Genomic DNA, 16553 nt, shown 5'->3' on the forward strand with positions numbered 1-16553 from the left:
TGAAGTGGGGAAAAGTGGGCCGAAGGCTGAGGTGTGGCGGGAGTAGAAGTGACTGTAGAGGCAGGATCTGGCTGCTCCCATGTCGACCAGTAGCCTCGCTTTTACCCTATTCAGTCTTATCTTGTCGTAGACTGGGGGGCAGTATTTTTGTGAGGTGGCCTCCACCACCGTGGGGAGGTGTGGGGGCAGTCCTAAAAATCCAGCTATTGTGGGGTGTCTTCTTTTTCAGGGTCCATTTCCCTAGCGTCGGCGTAGTCAGCGGGTGGTGCATTGTCCATGGCACACTCATCATCCAGGGAGGAGACTTTGTGGCGCTCTTAGATGGTTGGTCTGCCCTAGGCAGCTTTTAGCTGTTCACGTATGTTGTGAATAGGGCATCAGTGACTACAGGTGGAGAATTCTCATGGGCTGATAGAAATGAGGTTAGTATTCTCCTTAGGAGTGGGTTGCCTTTTGGTAGGGAGTACCCTGCATATAATGGGTGGCGTTGAAGGACTTGCAGGGGTGGGGGACGTCTGTGGTTTGGGGTGTAAAGCCCTCTGTGTTGGGAATTTGTTGACTGCACTGATGTGCTGTGTGGTGGTGTGAGCAGCTAGAAGGCATCTAACCAGCTGGACTTCTTTGTCAGTCTCCCGTCGGGTCATAGATTGTGATATGTTCCCTTGTGATGCTGGGGAGGATCCTCAACAGGGTATTAAAGATATGTTGTTCCTCAGTAGCCGTGTCAGTCTCTGGGTAAGCGGCGGTGACGAGTCGCCTGGCCTGGATGAATGTGTCGTCCAGGTTGCCGTTGTAGGAGAGGGTTTTGAGCTGAGATAAGGCAACGACTTTCCCTAAGGATGGTGTGACTGCTTGGGTCATGATATGCATGAACTGCGCCCATGTCAGCTCCGGGACGATCTTTGTGGCGATGCTCGACACCGCTGTGTCGTCCAGGTTGCCGTTGTAGGAGAGGGTTTTGAGCTGAGATAAGGCAACGACTTTCCCTAAGGATGGTGTGACAGCTTGGGTCATGATATGCATGAACTGCGCCCATGTCAGCTCCGGGACGATCCTTGTGGCGATGCTCAACACCGCTTTTCCCAAGTGTGGTAGAGTAACTGCTATTTTCTCCCTGTCATGGTCGAATCCAATGTCCAGTAGTGGTTTGATCATCCACATGTATGTGTCAATGTCGCATTGTTCAGGGTCGAATTTTGGCAATTGTGCATGCCGTTTGGCCCCCATTTTGTTAGCCACCCTTTCATTCTCTTTGCTCTCTGACCTGATCAAGAACCACCGCTAGCCACCAGTGTTATGCTATGTGCCCAGAGCTCAACTCCTTGCTCTCTGAGCACGACTGACTGATCTGGGTTTCTCTTCAAGACCGGGTCTAGAGCATGCAACTAGAGGAACGGGGCATAAAAATTAGGGTTAACCAACATTACACGCATATTACCACAAATATATGCAGTGCTGGAAACAAAATACACAGACTAAACACACTAACATAGACACAGAGGACCCGAGTGGAGCTGCCGGTGACTGGGCAGCTGCAGGTGTCATCCAGGTGTGGGAGGGGTCCCGTCAGGCATGCTGTCTCGCAGGAGGCATGGGACCACTGTCAGGAGCCGGGTCGTCTGATGTGGGCTGCTGGGCGGTGTAGAAGGAGGTCTTTCCCTGGTGGGGCCTTGGTGGATATGCTGGCCCTCAGGACTGGGGACGAGCAGGTGCGCTTCCCTGCGCCTGCTTCTGGAGGAGGACTGCTCGTCAGTGGGGCTGGGGAGGTCTCGTCCTGGAGTCCTGGGGACGCCCCTGGGGGGTGGGATGCTGGGAGCTGCAGCCTTGCTCGGGTCGAGAGGCTGTCAGGGGCTGTCTGTGACATCTCTTCCTCCGAGAGTCCGACAGCGAGGGGTGATTTAGGGGCGCTGGCTGCAGTGCGTGTATCCTCAGGCTCACAGTGGGGCTGCTCCAGCTCCTCTCCAGCCACAACTCCGCTGGGGGGCTAGCTCTGTGTGGAGAGTGAGAGGGGTGTCCCACTTGGCCTCTGGAGGGGTGAGGCGAGCAAGGGACATTACCCTTGAGGGGCATCACAGAGGTAGCAGACAAGGGAAGGACAGTGGCCTTTCCCTCCCCGATGGGCACAGGGGGTGCCGCCGCGGTTCTGCTGGACCCTGGGACAGCAGGTGAGAGAAGGACAGTGGCCGTTCTTTCCCCAGCGATGATGGTGGCCGTCGCTGGGTCCTGCTCCCTGTAGAGGCAGTAGATGAGGGAAGGACAGTGGTCATTCCCTTCCTGATGGGCACAGGGGGTGCTGCCGCAGTTCTGCTTGTGCCTATGGGGGCAGTAGATGAGGGAAGGACAGTGGCCGTTCCCTCCCCGACGGGTACAGTGGACACCACTGTGGTTCTGCCTTGCCCTGGGACAGCAGGTGAGGGAAGAACAGTGGCCGTTCTCTTGCCGGCAAGGATGGTGGCCGTTGCCGCGGTTCTGCTCCCAGCAGAGGCTGCAGGTGAGGGAAGGACAGTGGCTGTTCCCTCCCTGGAGGGTACAGTGGATCCTGCTGTGATCCTGCAGGGGGTGGTAGTTGAGAGTAGTTCAGTGGCCGTCCTCTCCCCGACGAGTACAGTAGCTGTTGTCGCGGTTCTACCTGGGACTGTTAAGGAATAAGTCCCACCCTGATCCTGGCGAGTGCTGGTCTGGCCCGAGAGTAGTGCGGTGGGGTGGCGTACTTCCCACAGGCTCTGTTGAGGGGAAGAGAGGCGCCTGGTGATGGGGGATGTATGCCTGTTTGGCTTGGGCCCTTTCCGTGCCTCCCCGTGGTGCTGGTCTTCCCAGTGCTGGTATTTCAGACATCGTCGGTGGCCAATCAGCAGCCGTGAATCAAACACACCCTACTCGCCCCATACATCTCAGGTGCTCAGGTCAATCAAATAGGGTATAGTACAGTAGCCTATCTCCCTCAGGACCAGTATCTACCACACAATCAATAGTAGTACTTCTTTTGGTAGAGGTACTTCTCAGTACCAGTACCTCACTTCATAGTCTACCAACTATAGTATCTACATCACAGTAACAGTAATTCTCTCAGTAACACTAGGCTACCCCTCACTACAAGTCTTATGCTCAGTGTCACTGTTATCCTCAGCATCAGTAGCCTACTTCTCAGCACCCTTAGGCTATCTCCCTCAGTACCATTACTTCTCAGCACCAGTTTTACCCTCAGTACTAGCTTAACCTAAGCACCAGTGTCTGATCAGCACCAGTGTCATTCTTGTATACCAGATCTTGCATTCAATTAGTAGTTGGTTCATTTTGTTTCACTTTATTTCATTTATAAAGACTCCAACATGTTTGCATGCATTGGCCTCGGTCACCTAATGGCTGCTCTCCATGCTGCTCTGTTATTCAGTCCCTTAACCCTGAGGCCACACTCTATGACCTCATTCCAGGTCTTTTTCAGTCTGCCTCTCAGACTCCTACCCCAAACTTTCACACTTCTCACTTTTTGCACCCAGTGGTCATCTCCCATCCTCTCCACATGCCCAAACCCTCTCAATCTACCTCTCCTCATCACAACACCCATATGCTCCAGTCCCATTCTTCCTCTTAATGTTTCCATCGTAAACCTTGCCCCCCTAGGTCTCACATTCAAGGATGCACTGCACATCCACCTAATCATTGCCATTTCTGTATGTTTGAACCTGCGAATATCCTCTTCCTTTACTGCCCAGGTCTCAGTACCACACAGCATTACACTACCAACACATGCTGCATACAAAGATCCATAAGCATGGAGGGAGAGCCCTCTCAGTGTCACAAGAGGCAACAGCTCCCTGAACTTCTGCGAACCACATCACTCGAGCCACAGAGCTAGTTCCAGCCCCACATCCAGCACATAACATGTCTACCAAGTACCAAAACTCTTCCACACACTCAAGAATCACCAGCAAGATCAATCCTATCATGCATGACAGTCTCAACATGCTCTCCCAGACACACCACACACATGAAATCAGCAATATCTCGCAGTCTACCTTTAACACCACTACATTTCTTATGCACCCACTTATCACAAACACTGCACAAGATGGAATTAATTCCCACACCATCATGGTAAACTGCATATGACCACTCTCCCTCTTCTTTGACAGGACTGCCGCCAACCCCAGATAACTACACCTTAAAAACTTTGGACCACAAGGCATACAAACACTTACCAACATATCAAACTGCAGCTACTCACACAACATAATACGCAACATCTGGAAGCATTGAACCATCATCATTATCCCCAAACCCAACAAAGAGCCCACGTTACCTTTCTAACACCGCCTCATCACACTCCTCTTCACCCCTCCAAAGGCACTGAATGACTGGTGCTACCACTAGTTACACCTCACCCCCCCCTAGCCCCATCACAACATGGCTTTAGGCCACTACACTCCACAAACACTCTTCTTACAGACCTTACACATAGAGTTTTTGATGGCATGAATTCAGCTAGGCCACCACACAAAACATCCCTAGTCACACTAGACATTAGCAAAGCTTTTGATGCCATCCCCCACCACAACCTCACAAACAAAATATTCAACACAAACATGAATAATAACACAAAAAGATGGCTGGCAACTTACTTAGCAGGCAGAGGTGCACGTGTAACATTTGCTGGTCAGTCTTTGAACATCAGAAACTGCACAAATGGCATCCTCCACGAATCTGTTTTGTCCCCTACACTCTTTAACCTATACATGCATGACATACCCACACCCCACACACCACAGATACACACAACTTCCTATGCATAGGATGTAACACATGTACACACCAAAACGCAAACACAACTGCACACGTTCTCCAACCTTACCTCAACACACTACACGAATGGTTCACCACAAACAGGCTCAAAATAGCCCCAGCCAAATCTACATTGACCCTTCTCACAAACTGGATGGCAGAACACAGTCACATTGCACACCTCACCATAAACAACACTCTCTTACCACACACACACACACACACACACACACACACACACACACACACACACACACACAAAATCTTTGGTATAATGTACATTACATCAATGTCATTTAAACAACACATCACAAACATTAAAGATAAATTAACACCAATACTCAATGCCTTGAGGACACTTGCCCATACAACATTTGGACACAACAAAGAAACCACCACCACAGTATACAAATAATATATATGTTCAATGATGAATTATGCAAGCCCTGCTTGGGCTTCTAACTCACTAAAACACACTACAACACCCTACAGACCATACAGAACAAAGCCCTAAAAATAATCACAGGCTGCACAGCTACTACACCCACAGACCACCTACACCAAGAAACCAAAGTCCTCAAAGTCAAGAATCATCTTGACATGAGAGGCACCCAAATTCTCACTGCAGCCTCCACAAACACACACCATCCACTACACTACATGGCAGCACATCCACACACACCAAGGAACATCAAAACAACACCCAGCACACGATATCATACACAAATACTGTCATCTCTCCCCCTTCGCCTGCCTCAGCCAGCTTCCAGAAGCATATCCTTACTCAAATCACTCGCCACTCCATTCAGTCATTTAAAGACAACACACAGATGCATGCATGGCTGCCTGATATCCACCCTTCTGAATCCTGTCCCCCTCATGAGGAAAGGGTTCACCTGGCCAGGCTGAGATGTGGGCATCATCCAACCCTCTTAAGTTATCAGAAGAGGCTAGATGACTCCGATGCTGATGCCTGTTCAGGATGCAGCACAGCACCCCATACTATTAAGTACATTATGGAAGACTGCATTGCACACAATCACCTACACCAACAACACAACATACACTCCTTGAGAACTCTGTGGGAAAGCCCGGTCTCAGCCATGGCCTTCCTTACAGACTTGGGGCTGTTCGGCCAGACTGCCTAGGGAACAACTACTACTACTACTACTACCCCAGATACCATCACCTTTGTCTTATCTGCATTTACCCTCTAGCTCTTGTGCCCCATACCATCTCCCCACTTCCTAAATCTTTCCTCTGCTTCCCTTTCTTTCTCTGCAACCAACACATATCATCAGCATACAACATCTCCCACATGAGTCCATTTCTGAAGTCACATGAGAGGGCTTCAAGCACCATAATAAACAATAAGAGACTCAAGACTGAACCCTGATCTACACCACCAACATTAACAGAAAACTCATTGCTCAAATCTCCAGTCACTCTCACCTGGGTGCAAGCACCCACTTATGTAGCTATAACCAGTCTAACCAGTCACTTATCGATTCCAAGCTTTCTCATTGCCCACATCACCCCTTCCCTAGGAACTGTGCCAAAAGCCTTCTCCAAATGCACATACACAAAGAACAGATCCCTTTTCTTTCCTATATTTTCCTGAAGTTGTCAAACAATGAATATGGCATATGTGGTCCCTTTGCCTGGCATAAAACCAAACTGCATCTCATCAATATTCATTCTTTCTCTAATCATACCTTTTAGAACTCTCTCCATTTCCTTCCTTATCTGGTCCAAAAGTTTTATGCCTCTATGATTTCCCATTTCCAGGGCATCATTCTTTCCCTTGTACACACTTACAATGAAACCTTGCAGCCAGTCATCTGGTACAACACACTCATTCAGATGGAAAATGACATACTGCTGCTTATTACACTGGAAGGAATTGATACACTTATGCACAAAAGCAGAAAGCTAATGGGTTGCCTGCTGTCCGTCTTGCACTTACTTTTCCATGCATTAGTGTGTCCATTCCCATTTTTTTTTCTTATGTGTGAAGTGTGAACATTAGGGAGAGGGTTGTGAGAGGCACACCAAGAAAAGGCTGAGATGAGGCCATAGAATGTGATCTCAGGGATGAGAGACTGAGTAGGGAGGCTGCCAGAGATCGTGCAACATGGTTAACCGCCATTAGGTGGCCAAGGCTGATGCACGCAATCCCATTCCCTGAGACCCAGCAGTACCCCTTGGTTCTATATACTTTTGTGTCATTATGGGAGGTCATAAGTGATGGCTCTATACACTGGCAAGCATACCCTTGTATTCTGCAAAGTAAGCACACAAAGTATCACCAACTTGAAAAGGACAAATAAAAGGAGGTCTGATTTCAGTATTACAGTACCACTTCTGGGATTAAGGATGGAGATACAGAGATAAAGCATTTTCAGCACTAAGTGCAAATCTGAAACCTCATTTTGATGCTGCCAGTTCATGTCATTTTAACATTTCAGTTCCATACTGCATCTTAAAATTTTCCAAATAAGAATCGGTCAGACATTTCTGGGAAAGGGTAATATTTTGGAAATATCATTTCACAAGTCAACAAAGCATAAATATTGTAATCCATGATGGCCTGGGAGGTACAACCTCTGATTTTATTTATCTTTTTATTGGCCTAAGGAGTAAGTTATTGTACTGTGGTTAGCATGGGACAGATGCACCACAGCAGTAGAAGCTATCTTTTTTTTTTTTTTCAGCATCTACCGCTACCCATCATCGATGGACCCACTGCCACATGCTGCTGGGGTGGCATGTGAATTGTGGACATGATCTGGGAAGCCTTTATGTAGCAGTGGTCAGGATCTTCAGTCCCTTCAATAAGATTTTTTTAATGTAATTTAGGGTAGGGCTCTTGTAATGAAGACATTAACCCAGTCCTCTTAATGTATTAACAGTACACAATGGTGCCAGCTACAATGATATACAGAAACTCATCATCATGATCATCCCAAACTTTCTTCCCCACATGAGGGTGAAGTGAGGATAGCCTATACAGAGGGCATATTCAGTTACCACAACCTACATTTGACCTCAAGTCAGTGATCCACAACAGACAAAGACTGCAGCACTTCCTCCATTTTCGCCCAGTACCATATGCAGCATCTGTCACTAGTACAAGTAAGAACCATGATGAAGAAAAGCATGGGTTCCACTTGCTTAGCAACCATTAAAGAACCCGACAGAGCAAGTAGGAATATTTGCCCCAAACCATGTCTAAATGTGAACCCAGCATAACTGCAAATAAATTTACCATATACCAAATTCAGAATGCCACCTCGGACTTTAAGTAAGTGAAGCTGTTGGAGCCTGTAGTAATATAGGAACATGAAGAATGTTGCTAGTGTTATATTTACCTTATTGCTCTCTCTTGTTCCAGAGCCATTGTGCTTCATCATGGCCTATGACAGAAATCACAGTACGTCTCAGACTTGTTGCACTTTTATCGTTTTCAGTCATTCCACAAGAAGACATAATCATCTCCCAAACTTCCTCCCTTTACTTCTGTTGGTCACTTCCATCCATTTTGCTTTCCATACCTTGTTACATCAGATTTATTACAGCAATACCTTCACTAATATGAATTTCCTACTGGACTCCCATTTTGGTATTTCCAGACTTTTTGCTTTTTTCAGTTTAGAAAGGATATTCATGCTGGTGAAATTATGGATTGTCTTAATCCCTTCACCCTGGCTGTTCCTTCATGGAGGTGTATATAAGTTAATCAATGGCCACAATAAAATGGCAGTCATCTTCAAAAGATTGCGGTGTTACTTTTGCCAGTCAATGACTGGCCTATGTGGCCAGTCAACAGATGAAACTGCCATAATACACTGGACATGTTTAAGTTCAGAAATATTCATAATCATCCCAGCCCTTATTCCCCCTTAAAAGATGGGGTGTGGGAGGATCCAGGGAAAAAAAAAAAAAGGACAAATATCAAACACCATGCTCCAGTGAAATGAGAAATATATCAATTAATTCTGACACAGTCATGCTAAGAGGAAATTAATAAAACACAGTCTCATTAATTTCTGAAACTATTTGTCATTTCAACTGCTGCGGCAACAAATGCATGAATTTAAGCTTGGCACAGTCCTTGCTGGGATGAAGTGAATTTTAAGTGTTAAAAAAGTACTGAATGTTCATCCAGAAATTATTTGGCGAAACTAGAGACAGTAGGTGAAGAGGTGTTTTAGTGTAAATAATAGGAATGACAAATACAATGATGATGAGAAAAAATGTGAAAAGGAGGAATGGATTACATTATAATGAAGCTGAAAATGCCATGAATTGCAGAGATACAAGGAGTTATGTTAAATGACGCTACAGAATAATAATGTAGACAAATGAAAAGTTCAAATCCATAGAAGAGTATGTGGCAAATTCTGTAATATACATTAACAGAAAAATGATGTAAAAGAAAATAATGACATGAAAGAGTAAACTGTAAGTACTTTGAAAAGGAACAAGAACTCACTATGTTACAAACATGAACCATACAGACAAATGCAATAGAAATACAGAACACTTCAGCAATCCATAAGACATTTTATTACAACAATGGTTAAAAACACTGCCTACAGACCCTAAAATAAACAATGCAAAAAACAAAGGTGCAAAAAGTTAACATTAGCAAAAATAATTCCAGTTACATACAGTCTCTAATTATATATACATAGTCCTGCTGCCTCTTCCTTTAAGCTTTATCCATTAAGATATGGCTGGAGGGCTAGTAAGTTGTCCGTTGCTGTGCCCAAGCAAGCACTCTCTGTCACTGAGAGGTTCGTTAATACCAATCATGAGTAAACAATAAGTTAGTGACAAGCAGTACAGCTAACAATCAACAGAGATAAATGAGGAGTGAGAGGCACCGACACCAGTCAGACTATCACTCACTAACCCATTTGGGAAATACTGGGGAAAATGCAACCAGATATCAATATACAGTAAACCCTCGATATACAGAACCTTCTTTTAACAAATTTCGGTTTTAACGACCACCTTGAGCTGGCCGAACATTATGTTCATTTAATGAATTTTTGTTCGGTAAAAGATTGGACGTGGGGGAAACACCAACCAGCATCGTGTCCCTCCTCCCCAAACACACACACACACACACACACACACACACACACACACACACACACACACACACATGCACACGTGCAAGCACACACACACACACACACACACACACACACACACACACAATGCTGCATCAGTCTCTGAGTGACCAGCATCATGAGAAGAGCTATAAATAAAGCATTTATTGAGAAAAAGAGCCATTTAGACCTAACTGTATGTTATTGTGTATGACTATACAGCCTAACGACGCTCTGTATTTAATGATCTTTGTTCAGTAAAAGCCATGACGCCTGGGAAGTTATACTGAGAGTGCACTGTATTCAACATTTTACAATGTACTTTTGAAAGCAAAGTACAGCTCACACCCAACAGAAGAACATCAACAAATACTTCTGGTAACTCTGAATTTTTCAATATACAGTACATTCAAATGATTATCATATTTATTTTACAAAAGAACTCTTCAAAAAACTACTCCAAAACTCAACCTGCCTCAGTTTCAATTTTTTTATTTCACAGTACTGGAGATTTTTATCACCACCATTTTTATACTGGAGGAAATGAGACACAACACACTTTTATGTCTGTTTTGTGCACGTTTCTTTAAACCCCATCAACCTATTGACCTACAGTATTTTATATTTCATTCTTGCTACTGTCAGATGATTTTACTTAGCTTATGAAAGAATCCTCAAATTGCAAAAGGGTTAATCAAGGCTACACCTAACTCCTCAATTTCAAACATTCTTCTGTAAATAGAATAAAATCATGTAAAATTAAGATTAAACTAGAGAGTACATCACTAGATTTGAGCGGTTGTACACCCAGAGTGTGAGAAAACCAGAGCATGATGAGTAATTTTATTCTTACTGCCATCTGTTGGATGTACTTTACACAGTGGCTTACACTACTGATAGTTTGTGCATTTTTTGTTGGCGCTTTTTTATAATATGCTGCTTACACAAAACTCCAGGATCATTACCCACTGGAGGGACAACTGATTCCTGCACATTGCAAAAATATACTTCAGTGCATAACAGGTATGTATGTGTCGGGGAATGTGACTTCTAGGCACTCTACTCAGGATCACGTGCAGAGCCCCACCAGTTCCATGCTTACAGTTAAGCATCAAGTTTTGAGTGATATGGCAGCACAGTGTACGAGTATCTTTATACAGTGTCTGACTGGAAAAACCTCTTGACAGGACACACACTATGGGATGCTGGTAATTACAAAATAACCTAATAAAGTCTCTAGCTTTAAAGATATTATTGGATATTTGCAGCCTGTATGACAATGCAAAACTGGGGTGGACTATACAGCACATAAATCCTGCTAGTAACCTGCATTGTTTTATATAATGGATATTTTGGTAGTCACACTAACTTCTAAGGGCCAAGATATCAACAGTTTGCAAAATAAATATTTGCTGCCCGATAATCTCATTAGGAATATGTGTAGCTCATAGCAGATGGAATACCCATTACATAAACCTGATCTACCTTCCCACCTTAGAATCACATAAATGTAATATAAAATCTACAGCATGGAATGATTCAAGGTTGGGGTGACTATCCTAAACTCACTGTGGCACTAGATATAAAAAAGAAAGATGGTAAGGGCCAATTCCTCATTACACCCTTCAAAGCATATGGGTCCTAGACTAGGCTACCTCAGTCCAGTACAGTACATGTAAAGGCAGATGGCCAGCCTGCTTTCCCTGATGGCATTACATGATTGAAACCCTCCAGTCACCTCTTGAGCTCAAAATTATGCATGGCTGTCACTTTGACTGGGTCATTCTAACCACTACATCAACAAGAACCAGATATACATAAGGATAAAAATAAAGTGTAAGAATATTAGTACAGTACTTCTCTTGGCTGCTAGTATCTGTTTCTGTAGTAATTTAATCCTGTGATGTACAGTACAAGAGTGAACAACTTCACGGTTCTCTAGACTCCAATAACAACAGTAACTGAGGCTTTCTTGTGTTGCATTAAAAAAAAAAAAAAAAAAAATGCTTATATACCTGTCTCTTTAACTTCCAAAAGCTCAATCAAGCTGACTATACCAATAAAATCTCCGCATGTTGCTCCTCTTAATTAACTATATGCTTTCAATTTTTTCCAATCTGCCTTCCAGTATAAATGCTTTCAACTTTAAAGAATACTGGATGGTTTGGCAATACTGAATGAAAGAAAACTAACAGACTGAATGGATGGAAGTATGAGTGAGGTGGCTGGAATAAGAGGTAAGCCAAGAACCAGGTGGAAAACAAACTGAACAGTGGTATCAAAGTGTCTTGGGAGAAGACATCACCGCTAGGGACACTTTTTTTTTTTTTTTTTTTTTTTTTTTTTTAATAGGTAGAAGGAAACAATGGCTGGAAGCCTGCAAGTTGAGAGAGAGAGAGAGAGAGAGAGAGAGAGAGAGAGAGAGAGAGAATTTTTTTTTTTTTTTTTTTAATAGGTAGAAGGAAACAATGGCTGGAAGCCTGCAAGTTGAGAGAGAGAGAGAGAGAGAGAGAGAGAGAGAGACTGATTCAGGTTCTGTTCATTTTGACGTGCTAGGACACAATGTGTTCAAAATAAGTGGGGTCATAGCCAGAAGGAAGTACAAGCAAAGGAAGACAATTCTAGAGTTACCTGCTGTATACATGAAGGACTTGGGGTATCTGTTAACTCTTGCATTAGTGTTGGACAGAAAAGTGGTGCTAATATCCTGGCCACCTTTTACAGGATCATACATCAGGAAATCAGGAAATAATTGTTGTGACCACTCTGAATTAGGGAAGCAATATGTGGATAGATGAACTAAAAGACAGAAAGAAAATGTAAACTGAAATTCTCAGTAAAGTTCCTCTAGTCTAGACTTAAAATGGCAGTAACGGAGAGGATGTGCAGAGCCCGAGTTGCAACAGTCAGTATCATCACAACACTGACTGAGAACAAAGCTATGTCCTGGCTATCCTCACTGATCTGACTCACTCTTGCTCATACACCTACACTTGTGGCTATGGCTAACAGTATGAATCAATAATGTCTTGAAATTCAGGGGAAATTCTGGAAACTTCTCTAATTCTAGAAACTTGACATCCAACCCTAATTACCAAGTAATTGGAACTTCTCTCTTTCTAAGGCACACTGCATACAGTATCCTTGTTAAGTCGGCATTCAGTTAAGTCACAATTTTAGATATTGGTAAGTTAGAATGGCTATACTCTCAGAATTTTAAAAATATAATATGGAATAATGTGACACATAAAATAAATACCACACTGAGCCAGGAGACATCCCTTACCATTCCTCTGTTACCTGCCACAATGTCACTAGAAGTGTCACTCCTCACCTGCAGTACAGTTTTGTACTGATGTGTTATACTGTCAAAATTAGTACAGCAGTTACCTATTCACGTATAAGTCAGTTTGCTTTCATGTTTTTGACTATTGTAGGGAACACGAGAAGTAAATGTGTAATGATAAGTCAGAATTCTGATAATTTAGAAAGACTACAGTCCAATATGTTCCAACTTACCCAGGTTTTACTGTTCTTTACCAAATGGAGGGAGAAAGAACAAAATAGAGAATACTTGGTAAATCACTGAACTGAAGAAGCTTCTTTTCAAATGTATGACACAGACTGATATACTGTATTACAATAATTTGGCAATCCATATACTTTGGATGGACCTCATATGTTCATGTATTCATCTGTTTCACAAGATCAGGTTGGAAAGGGAGGCAGAGGTGTGGCGGGGATTGGGTCCAGGGCTAGCTGGGGCAGAGGACTTGCGGGAGCGGCCAGGGGAGGTCGGGGCAGAAGATCGGGGTGGGGGAGTGGTGGAGGAACGACTCAGGAGTGTTGGGGTCCGAGAACGCTTGATCCTGATTGAGGGAATTAATGGGTACATTTCTTTACATAAATAAGTGGATGAAGAGGTGGATGAATGGATGACTATGTATGAATGAATGGATACATTACAAATAGACAGGTGGATGGGTGGATTGGGAAGTCAGTCAGACAACAGACTCATGGACGACTAAGCCAGTACAGCAATGAGGGGTGCATCACTGACGGTATGAAGAGGTAAGTAAATGAATACATGAAAAAGCATAAGCATGAGTGAGTGTGAGAGTTGCATAACATTACTATGTTCATTCTTTTCTATCAATACCCATGACTCTTGCGGCTTATCTACCTACCTATCCTTTCATATGACTCCTTGCCAGCCTGCTTCCCATGCTTTCCATTCCACATACCTTGTTAGTTACCATACCCACTTTCCTGCTTACATCTCGTTCTATCTATTGTGCCTCCCTGCCTACCTCCCATGCTGCCCACCTTCCTGCCTGACACCCATTCTACTCACCTTCCTGCCTGCCTCCTATTCTACCTAGTTACCTTCCTGCATACTCTCCCATTCCACCTATTTTTCTGTCTGCCTCCCATTCTACCTGTCTACCTGCCAGCTTACCATTCTACCATCTTCATACATGCCTCTCAATCTACCTGTCTACCTGCCTGCTTACCATTTTACCATCTTCATACATGCCTCTCAATCTACCTGCCTTCTGTCTGTCTGTCTCAAATCATTCCTATCTGACTGTTTTCCATTCTACTTATGGTACCTGCCTGCCTGCCTCCCATTCAACCTGTCTCCAACTCTACTCACCCTTCTATTTACATCCAGACCTACTTATCTTCTTACATGCTTTCAGTCTACCTACCCCAATGCCTGCCTCCCATTCTATCTACCTCCCTGCCTTCTTCCAATTCTATCCTCTTCCTACCTGCCTTCCATTCCACTTGCCTGTTGTATGTCTGTCTCTACCCTTTCCCTCCTGTTTGCTTTTTGTCCTACTTGTCTGCCTGATTCACATTCTTCATTCCTACTTGCCCACTGACTCTCATGTTTCCTGCTTCCGTTCTCCCTCCCTATTTCTCACTCTCCCCCATGCCTCTCTACCTGTTTCTCATTCTTTACCTCAACCCTGTTTCTCATTTGTTCTGTTTTCCTCCTTGTTCCTTCTTGTCTCTGCATCCCTGTTTGTCCTCCTCTCTGTCTCGCTGACTCCCTCTCAATTTCTCATTCTCTCTCCCTCATTCCTGTTTCTCCTTCTTTCTTTCTCATTCCTGTTTCTCAGTCTGTTTGCTTCATCCATTTCGCATTCTTCTTCCAGCCCTGTTTCTCTCTCTGTCTAACTTCTGCCTACTGCTTCCCTCTCTGTCCTTCATTTTCTCTGCCTCCTGTTCCCTTGACTGTTTCTCATTATCTCTGTGTCCATCCAATTCTCTACCTGCTTCACCTTCTCTCTCTCCCTGTTTCTCATTCTCTCTACCTCCCTCTATTTCCCTATCTACCTCTCTTTCTCTGTGTCTGTCTATCTTCCCTGCTGGTGTACCCTGGACCCACCTGACTGAGGAGTAAGGAGAGGAGCCACGTGAAAGGTTCATGTGTTTGTACAGCAGCACTCCCACATCCTTGTGGCCAGCCTCCACTGCAATTGTCAATGCAGTGCTTCCATCCTGAAAAACATTATCATCATCATCATCTCACCATCATCACTGTCAGCATCATCCACAATACTGTAAACAGCTTCATCACCACACTGCTATAGTCAGCACTAGTTCCTGTCCTGTTACGGTACATAATATTCCATTTCATGTGCAGAAATATCATCATCATCACACAACACATTGCTGAGGTAAGCACTGTGTTCCTGTCTTGTCACACAACATTACACATGTTTATTATCATCACCACTGTCATCATGAAAAGCCTATTTCTGACAAATAAATCTGGTGGGTCGGATTCAGAAATAGGAGAAGGAAAATCAAAAGTACAAGATCTATCAACTGAATGGCCAGTAAAATTGTGTATACATCCATTACCTTATCATTCAAATCCTCAAGATTTCAGCAGCATCCTACATGCTACAAACAAATTTATACATCAATATACAATAACACAAGCAACCTTATTCTTACACAAATAACTTTGCATTCATAGCTGACACATATTTATGTAAACAGACACGCTGTCATCATCCTAAATGATTATCTGAACATAACTCACTAGCTCATTTTTCATCCCTTGTCAATTTCTTAGCTTTATCAAATTATATACCCCTTTCTTGCACACTCACAAAATGAACACACCATTATCATCATCCTAACCTCTTTTTCCCATCTAAAGGTGAGGTGATGTAGATCCAGACATGAAGAAATGAGAAAAACATGATAATGGGAGAACTAATCAAAAGCACACCCAATGAAATAGGCCACACATTCATTTGCTCATCATTCAAGTCTTTGGGATCCAGGCTTCATCTCTTAGGGATTACAAAACTATCTAACAAACACACAAAACTAAAATAAAAACAACAGACGTGATCCATGAGTGTGGGGTCTGTGTCAGGGAGGCTGAGGAGGAAAGCCACGATGGGGAGGTGGCCATGTTCCGCTGCACACATGAGAGCTGTCGATCCATCCTCATCCTGAATGTTTACATCTGCTCCAGCACCTACCAGCAGCCGCACCATGTCCAACCGGCCATGTGATACAGCCAGCATCAGCGCTGTCTGCCCATGCTGAAGTACACAAATACAGACTGACCGCAACAGAGACATTGTAATGCATCATTATGGTATTACTCGAGGGCTTGTTGTT

The 16553-nt window shown here is 43.9% G+C and overlaps 1 protein-coding gene across 1 annotated transcript in view; it reads right to left on the bottom strand.

Annotated features, from left to right (window-relative positions):
• Positions 1 to 13589: 13589 nt before the first annotated feature.
• The window catches only part of LOC145405001 (uncharacterized), a 91369-nt gene continuing 88405 nt past the window's right edge, over positions 13590 to 16553 (bottom strand). Inside the window, exons 20-22 of the mRNA XM_080276502.1 lie at positions 16274 to 16474; positions 15298 to 15410; positions 13590 to 13768 (exon numbers count right to left, since the gene is read on the bottom strand). Of these exons, the coding sequence (XP_080132628.1) occupies positions 13600 to 13768; positions 15298 to 15410; positions 16274 to 16474 (483 nt within the window). The 3' untranslated portion in view covers positions 13590 to 13599. The remainder of the gene's footprint in view (positions 13769 to 15297; positions 15411 to 16273; positions 16475 to 16553) is intronic.

The sequence above is a fragment of the Coenobita brevimanus genome, chromosome 65, assembly GCF_032717465.1.
Source record: "Coenobita brevimanus isolate Jiangsu-jjx chromosome 65, ASM3271746v2, whole genome shotgun sequence".
NCBI classification, from domain to species: domain Eukaryota; kingdom Metazoa; phylum Arthropoda; class Malacostraca; order Decapoda; family Coenobitidae; genus Coenobita; species Coenobita brevimanus.